The 12191-nt window shown below is 35.9% G+C and overlaps 3 protein-coding genes across 4 annotated transcripts; 2 read left to right on the top strand and 1 right to left on the bottom strand.

Annotated features, from left to right (window-relative positions):
- Window positions 1-693: 693 nt before the first annotated feature.
- Window positions 694-5259, bottom strand: LOC113213420 (RING finger protein 11). Its single transcript, XM_026432485.2, has one exon. The coding sequence runs from the start codon at window positions 4976-4978 to the stop codon at window positions 4511-4513; it is 468 nt and encodes a 155-aa protein (XP_026288270.1). The 5' UTR covers window positions 4979-5259; the 3' UTR covers window positions 694-4510.
- Window positions 5260-5724: 465 nt separating this feature from the next.
- LOC113213532 (serine/threonine/tyrosine-interacting protein B) lies at window positions 5725-8089 on the top strand. 2 transcript variants are annotated; one of them, XM_026432638.2, is made up of 4 exons: window positions 5725-5878; window positions 6241-6533; window positions 6611-6799; window positions 6907-8089. In XM_026432638.2, exons 1-4 carry the CDS (start codon window positions 5819-5821, stop codon window positions 7097-7099), a joined length of 735 nt encoding a protein of 244 aa, XP_026288423.1. In that variant the 5' UTR covers window positions 5725-5818; the 3' UTR covers window positions 7100-8089. The 2 variants fall into 2 exon arrangements, with proteins under 2 accessions (XP_026288423.1, XP_052123836.1); XM_052267876.1 differs by lacking the exon at window positions 5725-5878 and adding an exon at window positions 5988-6006.
- Window positions 8090-8305: 216 nt separating this feature from the next.
- On the top strand, window positions 8306-12191 carry LOC113213488 (eukaryotic translation initiation factor 3 subunit J). Its single transcript, XM_026432572.2, has 7 exons — window positions 8306-8439; window positions 8530-8624; window positions 9154-9288; window positions 9477-9609; window positions 11303-11473; window positions 11553-11689; window positions 11765-12191. The coding sequence occupies exons 1-7, from the start codon at window positions 8427-8429 to the stop codon at window positions 11810-11812; spliced, it is 732 nt and encodes a 243-aa protein (XP_026288357.1). The 5' UTR covers window positions 8306-8426; the 3' UTR covers window positions 11813-12191.

Raw genomic sequence — 12191 nt, 5'->3', positions numbered from 1 at the left:
TATGTTGTTATGTAATTTTACCTCTGTTTATGACTCGTAGAGCAGTATTAATAGTTTAGAGTAAGTCACGTTCCAAAGTCACTCATTTGTTATTAAACTTATCCAGGAATTTACACCTTAAAGTTACGTAGAATTTTGACATTAATAATCTTGGACTTAACAATTCATACTTCATTTATCAATTTAATGACTAGTCTTACTTGTGTAGAATGAATTGACCTTTGAATTTAGAGTGTGTGCCAAATCAGTCATAATATTATAGTTTGAAAAGTGATTCAGGTGATTTGTATATACATTTAGCAAAACTCTTATCGGTCTTCTTCTCCTTTCATATAACTATTTTCCAAACATTTTTATTCTGTATTGAATGAACTCTTCATGCGCTTGAATTCCGGCAGCAGGTACCAGGGTCCTGGGGTATTCAGATGCGTCCCACATGGATCAATTGGATCATTTGAGTATAAGAACTGTAAACCATCTTAACAATTTAAAACTTTCATGTGTTTGAATAATGGTTTTGCTTGTAGTGAGTACAAAGTATCTTTTTGTTTTCCTGGAATTTGGCATTCTATCCAAAAATATCAGTCTCGATGAAATGATTTAAATGAAAAGTTATTCAATAAAAAATGGTTGTTATTTGAGTCCCAGGCTATCAAGCACGCCTTTAATAAATCAAGAGCAAAAAACAACATGTCATTTTACCATAAAATTTTATTGGGTTCAATACACTTATCTTCACAGCATGATAAAAAGTATCTCTTGCACACCTTCAACTGGAAATATATCTGGGATGCAAGCTTGGCAGCTACAAAAATATAATTATGTATTTCTATATCCACAAAATTTAATCATAATTAAAACAAATTTGAAAAATATAAAAGAAGGAAATGAGGCAATAAGGGTAAGCACCAACATTAAATTAACAGGCTCATGGCTCATGCAAAAAACTCTCTCATTTTAAAATTTCAATACCATGTTAGTCCTCAACAAGAATTACATCTTTCAATGTTTGGCAACAATATGAAACATTGGCATAGGAGACACAAACATTCCTGTCAACTTTTCATCACAACATACGCTTACTGTAAAGTAAACATTTTGAATCACACTTATCACATGTACACAAGAGCTTCATATTCATGGAGCTCTTTAGTTTATTTCAGACATACGCAAACGTACCACATTTGCTCATATTTGCAAGCAGACCCGCAGTATCAAATAACTCAACAATATAGACTAGTGTCATCCTTAAAACAAAATTGCTCTTATCTTTTCTTTTTTTCAAATTCCATCACAGAAAAAAAAAAGAAGACAGAATCATCCTTTCTGAAATACCTACACCACTTTTAAAGTTAAGACTACACACAATGTGACTCTCACTAATTTACTTCAAGAGAGGTGTAATTAATTAATGATACGCAAACAACAAAGAGTTTCTTTAAAAGAACATGAGACATGTGCTGAAAGAGAAGTTCACTCCAGTTGTATTAACTAAAAGTATAAGGGGTGAGCTGAGAAATTTTAACAACTGAATGATCATGCAAAATTTGATTTGTGATGTGCCATCTAGGAGACATCCACTCAAAATGGAGTGAAAAATATAAAATAAACAGAATAATGGTAACCAAAAAATCCTCAAGTAACTTTCAAACAACACGCAATGACAGGGTTGCTTGAGGAAATATTCAATTTTCAGTAGGAAAAACAAACAAACATTACATCTATAAAATACAATGGTTTTCACATCATGTGATGCAAATTAGTATCGTAGCAAAAACCTGATTAGACATTTACTTATCTATTCTAAATTGGTGCACAAATACAATGAGCCCAGAATTAGTCCATAGTCAAAAATGTGTACTGCAAAATAATTGCTGTCTTATCATAATTTTGACACCTAATTTATACAGCACACACATATACAAAATCCTTCAAGTCAAACTTTGCCTGCCCCTTTGCAATCCATAAAGCAGTACTTTTTGAGAAAGGAAATAAAGCCAACAAGTATGCCATGTTACAGTAACACTGGCGCAGATACAAATTATAGCACAGACATAAAAAGCCAAAACTGTGGACTTGTTTGGGAGTGGATGCGCCACTATTCCTAATTTTGGAAGAATCAAGTAGTCATACCTTATATCTACACAACCTTAACGACTATACAATCTACTTCACTACTATTAACAGCCAAACCACATATTCAAGGTCATAAAAATGAGTTTAGTAATCAACTACAGAAGTTTTAGGCTTCACCCTAACTTTAAGTGAACCCTTTTCCTTAATTGCATGATGCAATATCAATATCACATATTTGAATGTGGCATTTTAATGAAAGCATACTTGCTTAGCATTTGGAATTTTAAGTACACCGGCTAAACTTACAAAAGCAGTAGTTTGCCGTCACTTTTGTCACTTAAAAATTATGCCACCAAATCTAACGAGACAGTGCTACTTCGGTTAAACATGCTTCTTAAAAACTGAAGTGACTGTAATCATATGCCAAGAAACAGGATGTTTTCTAAAAGATTGTGACAAGATTTAAAAAATACAGGCGAATTGTCAAGTCAGGACTAGTGTGAGCCAAATGAACACTAAGTTTACAAATAATAGCCTGAAAGGCAATAGAAAATCATAGGATATAACACTTTGTTGCAACATACAATAACTTGCTTACAGTCACTCAAGCCATAATAAAATGTTTCCTTCTGGAACTGGCCCATCCAGCACAGTCACTAACACAAATGATCACCATTAACAGAATTTGGTTTCTGACGCTTGACACACATTTTTCAAATTTTAAACTGTATCCAATTCCTGTTCAGTCCTAGACAGATAGAAAAACAAAATAGATTTACTAGAAAATTAACTGATTTTACACTAAACAATCAGTGTTCACTCACTGCTGATTCTATGCAATTACAGTAACAATGTTCTCTGAAGTACAGTGAAAGTGTGGTTACAGTAGTAAAAGGATTCAGTAGAGGATACACGTAAAAAACTTGTCAGTCATAGGTCTTTGCTCCTTACTGTCAAACATTGGTGACATTAACCAATTGGTCTTGAATAAAGTACAATTTGAAGCAGTCTGGTCTTCAAAAATTTGGGTATTCATATCAACCACAAAATTTAAACGGGAAACATAAGCAGAAAAACAGGGGAACAGATAAAAAACTGCAACTTCTGTAGGTGTTAAAATCATTCACACGGTTCAGACTAATAAGGGCAAGCTGACATTTGGATGATGTACCACAAAATGGCACATTTCAGCTTCAAGTAAAAGCGTCTAGATGACAGTCAAAACTGGTATCATTCGGAAGAAGAAATGACCAGATGTAAAAGACATCTACAAACAATTTATCCAAATTCAATTAATTTATTTTCAAGCTTATTGAAAAGTGTTATTTGACATAACAGAGGTTACTGAAGTAAAATGCAAAATAGAGGCAAGATAAAGAAACACAAGATAATCATTGCTGCCTACGTCATACCAGCCTACGATATACAAAAGTGAGTGGTTTTGAAAAACACAAAGCAAAAGAGCAGTCACAACATTTTTTAAAAAGAAGAAAGCATTAAGAGATGTGATAAAAGAAATTAAATGTCTTCTCTCTCATACACACATACATACACACAAACAATTGGGATACATACTAATAACAATATTTTCAAATCAAAGTTCATTTTTCCTCCCCTTCTATCACAGCACAATTTGGGAAAAATGAAAAATAAGTGGTAAAATGGTAAAGTGTAAAGTTACTGCTAGAGAAATCAGATCTTGCCATAAGCAGAATAAGACTTCTAAGCATTCAAGTCAGTTGCTTTAAATGGATAAATATTTTACAACTATACCCCATTATAGCAGAAGCAAATAACTTAGCATTGGGATCAAATGTACTTTTTTCGGTCAAAGGAGGAGGAGCTATGCATTTTAATCCATACAATCTGACCTCAGATGCTTGAAACAAAAACACAGGGATATTTAAGTCAAGGAACCATAATAATAAACACTAAAACATCACAGATTACAAAATTGCAGCATGCCACAAAACAGAAAAGACTATGACGCTGTATGGGGCACAGTTGTTCGAATTTTTTAAAATTCTGCAACTGACAAGCTCCAATAGACCATATGCATTCAGATCACAGAGGGCAGACTATCATCAATATTCATCAAAGAAATCTGCCCTGGGTAAAAACAGTAATTGTGATATACTTCTCAGACTTTTAAAATTTTAGGTACAGTGGAAAGTCTAACATGTGATGATAACTGTTTACCGACTCTTACAATTTAAACCACAAGCAACTATGGCCGGACTGCAATTATCACTCTATGGGAAGAGGTAATAGTCTGAAATATAAAATGAAGCCGATATGAAAAGCCTGAGAAAGCCCAAGTAAGAGCAGTGCATGCATAGGTTACTAATGGAGCATGAGTCAGGATATGTCCGCAGATAGAGGTCTCTGGAAACCTATGTCATCACCAGAAAGATAAGGTTTACCAAACGAACATCTAACTGACATTGGTCTCATAACTGGTGAGCAGAGCCGCATCCACTGGCTCCATACAGGACGGACAAGTGAAGCTGCGCATCAGCCAGTCATCAATACACTTTTCATGATAGATGTGCATACAGGGAAGGTAACGCACTGGATCACCAACCATGAATTCAATCATGCAGATGACACACTCTCTGTTCTTTTTGCAGCCATCATAGGCCCCAGAGGGCAGGTGCTGGATCAGGCCAGCCCGTTTGGCTATCTTCACTTGCTCTTCCTCAGTAAGAAAACTTACAGGTCGACACAAATTCGGCGACGGGTAATAAACTGGAACTCCGGGAACATTTTCTTGATAAACAGGCGGGGGGCCAACAAGACCCACTGGGCCCAGCTGATCGCTAGATGAGGATTCTCGAGTACTGTCACTGCCTCGCAACAGAGAAATATCGTCAGTAGTTGATCCTTTCAAGCAGTTTCCCATCTTGAGATCGCAAACTTGAAACCAGAAGCTTCAAATTGAAACCAGGGGCATAACTCTCCGGACTGTTCAAGTCATTTAACCACTCAGCCTGTTGTTGTCCACAATACAAAACTTGAAGGCCACCAATGGTCACGAACGACGACAAAGCAGACTGCGAACCAGGGCTATGGACCTTTCTTCACAGTTGTTCTCATGAAGACGTCCGAAACTACAGGCAACAATCTGAGTCGTTCCAGAGAGAGATTGCTTTCTGTCCCTGTCCCTCCAGTGCAAAAGCAACACCACTGAGCGAGATGAAAAAGGATGAAGCGTACTTTTGGTCCCATTTTCAGATGCCTCCCTCGAAACTCGATGGAAATTCGAGCTATTTTACAAAAGTTAAGAAGAAGGGGAATGTCGTCTGCTCTCAGACCATCACAAAGCCTAGACCAATCAGGAGCAACCTCTCTCGTGACCGGCTCCAAAAAGACTATCTCTGATTGGTCAACGCTTTGTGACGGTCCGGCAGCAGACGATATTCCTCTCCTTCTTCACTTTCGGAAAAGAGCTTCCAAAAGTGCCAATCAGTGCATTATAGACGCTGGTTTTACACTGGGGATCGTTCACAGAAATTTAGAAATGAACAAAATTGACAAAATAGTAAAGAACCCCATCCCAGGTTGTGATGTGATTATTGTGATACGTAGTCCAGTCCTCTCTGAGTATGGCGAATTCTGCGGTACGCAAGCAAGCAAGACTGCAGTTCTGCTCTTTTGTTTTTGTTGCAGTATTCTCCCCCCCTCCCCTCCCTCCGTCCGTTCAGTTCAGTTTTGAGGCTGAGGTTTTTGTAAGTTCAGGTGCATGTGCACATGCACCAACTGTAGCTACAGTCGTTATTCATTGCAGTCAGTTCTAAAATCTGTAAGTATTTTGTACTTCATCGAAATGGATTTGTGTCATACTCTTCGGAAATATCCTGATTAATGGAGACGTTCTAATGTTCTATTAGTCGAAACAAACACCGTAATCGCATAAGTTCCGTTGTTGGGGTAAGGGAAGTTTTCCTCTGATTGTAATGTAGAGCCTTTAATCATTCCATCTTTCACGACTATGTAGAAATACAAGTTTATTACATACTCGCTGGAACTGTATTTATTTTACCTCCGTTTTATCGTAACTTTCATATTCCCTTCCCCATAACCTGTGAAAATGAGAATGAGAATTCTCTGTTCATTCATTGATGTTTTCTTCCCAATTCATTCAGTCTACATACATTTTTACAGATGACCATGATTACCGATGATGAATCAGTGGATGAGATTGAAGAGTTGGAGTCATTCAACCATGGAAGTAGATTCCAATTTCCTGATGTGCCCTCTGCGGGCATGATAGAATGGTCTTATGACATGAGAAGAAGTATGCAAGAAATCGTGCCAGGCCTTTTCCTTGGTCCATATTCCGCAGCGATGCCATCAAAGCTTGAGACGTTGTTGGTAAATGGAATTACCCACATTATATGTGTTCGTGCGACCATGGAGGCTAAGATTGTTCGCCCAAAATTCCCAGACAGGTTTAGGTATTATACTTAGATATGTTTAATCGGAATAGATTTTGTCTGACTCTCCTTTATGCCTGTTCCATCTCTTATTTCAGGTACCTTGTCTTAGACATTTCGGACTGTCCTACGGAGAACATCATTCAACATTTCAGCACTGTGCGGAATTTTATCAATGAATCTTTAGAATCTGGTGGTAAAACATTGATTCATGGGAATGCTGGCATCTCTAGGAGTGCTGCTCTTGCGATTGCTTTTGTAATGGAGAAGTATGGTCTCAGTTACAAGTGAGTTCAAACTGCTTTTGTAATCTGTCTCGCATTGTACATTTGTCAAATACTTAAGTTAGACTTCTTGAACCAGCACTAATTTCTTCCACTTTTTAACATTACAGGAAAGCTTATGCTCTTCTTCAAGCGAAGCGTTTTTGTGTGAATCCCAACGAAGGATTCTCCCAACAATTAATGGCTTATGAGTCCATCTACTTAGCAAATCTCACTTGTCCTAGATCCAATTCAGAATGTAATTTGAAGCGACCCTTTGATGACATAGACAGAACATTGGAAGCAATGGATACAGAATCTTGAAAATGAATCTCTACCTCTCCACATATGAGTATTAAGTCTGACATAGCCTTGATAGATAAAACTAGTTCAGTACCCTACTTGTACATATTTTCTCTGAAATTGTAGGTGTAAGGGATGGATTTTATCATCATTAGTGATTTTAAAATCTGTAATCCTTCTGTCTGTGTATTGACTGTGATGTGAAATTCTGTTGCAAGAGTTCATGTATTGGTTCAGTAAGGCTGGATCAAATGTGTAGTTTTAAGTAAGCTGTTGAAGCAGTTTTATGTTTATTCTTAGATTATAGAATTATCAAAAAGACTGAATACAGGATTAAAATTTTCCCATCAACATTAAAAATTTGAGAGGCCTGATGAGCAGTCTGTTGCACATTACAAAAATTCTGTTCATCAAAGCAAAAATGTTGATGAATGGGATGCTCTTAAACTAAACTTATTCATACATTGATAGGAATGTCATTCATAGTAGTCATCTAAACTTTTCCTGTGAAATTGATACCAAACAAATTCATGTACCATTTTAGGTTTAGGTTCTTTGGATCTTTAGATGTAATATGAATGGCGTCATGAAATGCTGTTCTGAAGTGAGATTCATTTTTAAAACAAATTTTATTAGTGAACTTAGAGGAAAGATATTTAGAATTCTTAAAATGCCTATACCTGAAATCTTTTGTTTAGTCTTTGCATGTGTCTGTTGTTAAAAGTGCAATCATCTCTCCACTTACTATTTGATATATACTAGATCTTGGCTTTTGCACTCAATTTGATAAGAGACACACATAAAGTGTTCTCTCAAATTTTGACAATTTTGTTGTATCTAGTCCTATATTAAGTGTTAAAATACAGATTAAAGCTGTGTATGTTTGACCAACACATACATTCTTTCGTAATTTAAAAAACGAAAAATTATTTTTGGACTAAGTGCTATGTTGAATTTTATACCAACAGTTAAATTGTCAATTAAAGTCAGCAAGGTTTTGTTTAAACAAAAGTTTGTTCTGTCTCCAGATTTTCTGCAAAACCTCACCCTTAAGCATTTCTACACACACGACAGAAATACAAATGCAGTTAAACCACAATCAAAATATGAACAATTTTTAATTAAAAACCGATAAGCATATGAAGATATGAACAATTTTTAAAAACCAATAAGTGTAAGGGGGTAAAGGGGGTACGAACATGGGCTCAGAGAGCGTTCACCGTTCACCTTGATTTTTCATACTTACTGAGTGCCCCTTGGCAGTTGGCAGGCAACTTTTGGCAGTTGGCAGGACCGCAGCAGGCAGCAGGCAGGCAGACGAGAGGCAGGCGCTCTCACCAGGTTCATCATGTCCGACTGGGGTAGTTATTTTTCTAAAGATTTTGACGTATTTTGTTCTAGATTTTAATTTGCAACAATTTGCTTCAAGTATGCTTTGTTTTTTCTTGCAGATGCTGATGACTACGTTGCTCCGGAACCCGCGACATCAGTGAAAGCAGTCACCATCAACAAATGGGAGGGTGAAGACGAGGAAGAGGATGTGAAGGTAAATGATTTGTACACATATGTTATGCTCTATCCATTGAGAATATGGGTATAGTCCCATGTGCACAACTTACCTTTGTGCGCTGCTAGATTTTTCTCTTTGCTATTTGGCTCACCAGGTTTAGGTATGCCTGACCCCACTATTTGACAACACAAGAAACGCACATGTGAACTAACCTCTCATTGTCTTCTGACGAGCTTGCGTTCCACCTGTGATTAAAGATCCAATCGATTTTTATCTTTTTAAAATGAAACGATTATGAAGATGAAACGACTTTATTTTGATTCATTTGAACATCTGGAGGATAATTTGACCCACTCCAATTTTTTTTGCTGAAAGGTCTCATTGTAAAGTCTCTCTTCATAGCTTTGTCATCGTGTAGTTTCCAGCCTATCAGTCTGGAAGACCTAGTCTGATGTATAGCTTTGTCTTCTTTTGCCCTATCGTATCATTCCACCAAGTGGATCATTTGCATATTAATTTTCTATGATTTATGAAACTGACTGACCTCAATTTTTACTGTTTTTAGGACAACTGGGAAGATGAGGACAATGAGGAAGAAAAGAAAGATTCGGAAAAGCCCCCAGAACCTACCAAGTCAGCCGCTTCTAAGAAACCTAAAAAGAACTTGGCAGAAAAAATCCAATTACAAGAGGAGAAAGAAGTAAGGAGCTTTTTGGTGTTTCTTTTTTTATTTTCTTCTCCTTTCTTTAAATTGAAACTCAAATTTAGCTTGAGAATTTCCTTAAATTTATCTATGTTCCCACTATGTTAAGTGTGTATATTACACATTTTGTTCTCTTGACTCCATACTACCTGAATTGTTGTAATTTTTTGGGACTGCATTTTCAGAGGCTACTGAAGGAGGAACGAGCAAGTGCACAAGCTATGAAAAATCTTACACCAGCAGAACGCCAAGCAGAAAAGCTACGACAGATGAAGTTACAAGAGGAATCTGAACTTGAGCTTGTCAAAGCTACATATGGTGAGTAAATCTTCTGTTTGCACTTTTTAAGCTTGGGGTTTTTCTCTTCATCAAAGAGAAGAGACAATTGGTCTTTGTTTATAAAGTGGTCTCAACATAGAATTCTTTTTCTCTTTTAGGGTAAAGCATCAAACTCTAAATGCATGACCTATATGTTCTTCATGGGTTTTAGATTATTGCATTTGTTGTCTATTTCCACTACAAATTATCTTCACCCTAATGCCCTCCACTAATATAAATTTTGTAACTTTTGGAAACATGATTTGGCAAGAATATTCATTTCTTGACCTAATGTAGTCATCCTGTGATGCATTTTTCTGTGGACTGTATGAGAGGGGTTTCCAGGATTTTCCCTGTATATATCTTAATAAGATCTCAATTTTAACTTATTTTATATTTTATGATAATCTCTTTGTGTAAGAATATTAATTTAAAAAGTTGATTTTTAGATTGAGTACCAGGTAAAATTCCATGTCAAGTACATCATACAAGTGAACTGGCTTAATTTGTTTGGAAATTTTATCGTATGAGGTCTCATACTTTTGAAGTTTTTTAACATTTTTCTTGCGCAAATTCTCAATTGAATGGTCCAAGTATATAATTATAATAGCAACCACTATGATTACCTTAGTACTGTTACCTCTTAACCATACGTTACATTGTGATTGCTTTGAACAAATTATTTATGTGTAATTTTTTTCCCCTATTAAAATACTTTACTCTATCATTAAGTGCTACTATAACTGACTATTTTTGGTAAGATGTGTTGTGATAAATTTGTTTGAGGTAACATGTTGCACTATTTCCAAATAGAAAGAAGTATTTATGCCAGTTTTATTTATTAATCTAACAAGTAAGAACAAGTGGGCTTTATTTGGGTTCAACAAACACTGCAAATATTCCCATTTTAATACTCTATCAGTTGTTGAATCCATCTTGCCGTTGTCATTAGGTAAGGTAGTACATGATGGATGAGTCTGTTTACAGAGTAGTTCTCGATTGTTTCATGAGATTTTACTTTTACGTTTGGGACTTGCAGTATTACAGCAATGGTGATCAAATGTTCAAATGTTTAACTATTTGAAGTGTGATGGAGAACCTGAGACTGTACTCATTAGTAAATCTAGAGCGTCCCAAAATTCACCCTGTGCTGGGTAAATTATTTTTGTAGAATGCTTTTTTTTTACAAAAAATTTCAATGGGATTTCTTATCTTATCAAATATCTGACAGCCATTTCCTCCAGTTGTATTATAACTGTTTTTGCCATTCAAGCTGTATTTTCTTTGTAATGAAATTAAAAGATCTCTTTTATTAGAATTACAAGACTTGCTTCTTGCGTTTGTTTTATTTCCGCTGCTTTTGCAGCCTCCATTATTATCACTTAAAATATACCATATTAATCTGCTATATATAAATGCACAGCAAATTGCAAACACTTTCATCCAATCTCTTTTGAAAGACTTTTTTTCATTGCACCATAACCCACTTTTGAAAGGGATTTCACATTCTATTGAAGTATTTGTTAGTTGATTAAGAAAAAAAATTAGTGCCAGTGTGCTAAAAATCTGGTTTTGTACTGCCTTACTCCTAAACATCAATTGACTTGTTGGTCATTTCTGGACAATACTAAATGAAAATCTGTTGGTAAAAAGTTGTTTGTGGCTATTCTCATTAGTTGTACTGTGATTTCAGGTGTTGAGGACTCTGACACTCCTATTGCTGGAATTGATAGTGCCAATCCTAGAACTACAGAAGAATTCGACCAGTTAAAAGAGGCAATAAATAATAAGATTCAAGAATTTTCAAAATCACCGCATTTTGTGGATTTTGTAACAGATCTAGTTCAGAGTATGGTTGTAAACTGTAAGTAGGCCTTCTTACTAGAATATCTTTTAATTCCTGTTTTACCACCACATTCAACAAAACTCATTAATTCTTTCAGTACCTGTGGTAGATTTGAAGAAACTTAGCGCCAATTTGACTTCTTTGGCAACAGAGAAGGCAAAAATGGACAAGGCTGCTACCAGCAAAAAGAAAGGTGGTAAATTCAAGGGAGCGAAGCTGAAGATGGATGACAGGGTAAGTGAAAAGTGCACTTGGTTTAGGTAATTCAGTTGAATTGCAACTTCTAACTCACTTTTTATTACATTTTAGGATTTGACCACTGAAATTGAATATGATGATCTTGATGATTTTATGTAATCTTGATCAACATGGGTTTGTGAAATCAGCTTTTGGGCATTGTCAGGAAGTTCATGCTACTGGTGTGTGCGAGACTCATAGTGTGTTCAGCCTAGTTGGAAAATGACTGGTAATGATATGCCGGTAATTTTACCATGACTTAGTTCTCTGAACATTTTGTTTTTACTTTGATGCAATAACACAATAAATTTGAACTTAAGTCATAGGACCGTAGCCAGCCTTTGGAAAAGAGCTCTCCCTGGAGAGATGTTGGCAGTGTATTTATTGTATTGTATATTTTTAACCGAGCTGGATTCGGTCAAACTGGTCAAAAGGAAATGTAATGTCTCCCAGGGACTGGTCTCAAATATCATTTGTCTCATCTGCTCAGAAAGCAAAA

Source organism: Frankliniella occidentalis, unplaced genomic scaffold, assembly GCF_000697945.3.
Source record: "Frankliniella occidentalis isolate FOCC.00 unplaced genomic scaffold, Focc_3.1 Scaffold1, whole genome shotgun sequence".
Classification (NCBI taxonomy): Eukaryota; Metazoa; Arthropoda; class Insecta; order Thysanoptera; family Thripidae; genus Frankliniella; species Frankliniella occidentalis.
This window is presented reverse-complemented; position numbering and strand designations above follow the sequence as displayed.

Bases quoted from the DNA above. Each gene is read 5' to 3' on its own strand.
- LOC113213420 (XM_026432485.2), bottom strand. From the start codon at position 4,978: ATGGGAAACTGCTTGAAAGGATCAACTACTGACGATATTTCTCTGTTG.
- LOC113213488 (XM_026432572.2), top strand. The intron at 9,289-9,476 runs GTAAGGAGCTTT...CTGCATTTTCAG, and splicing joins AATTACAAGAGGAGAAAGAA to AGGCTACTGAAGGAGGAACG. The intron at 11,690-11,764 runs GTAAGTGAAAAG...ATTACATTTTAG, and splicing joins AGCTGAAGATGGATGACAGG to GATTTGACCACTGAAATTGA.
- LOC113213532 (XM_026432638.2), top strand. From the start codon at position 5,819: ATGTGCACATGCACCAACTGTAGCTACAGTCGTTATTCATTGCAGTCA. The intron at 5,879-6,240 runs GTAAGTATTTTG...ACATTTTTACAG, and splicing joins TGCAGTCAGTTCTAAAATCT to ATGACCATGATTACCGATGA. The intron at 6,534-6,610 runs GTATTATACTTA...CTCTTATTTCAG, and splicing joins AAATTCCCAGACAGGTTTAG to GTACCTTGTCTTAGACATTT.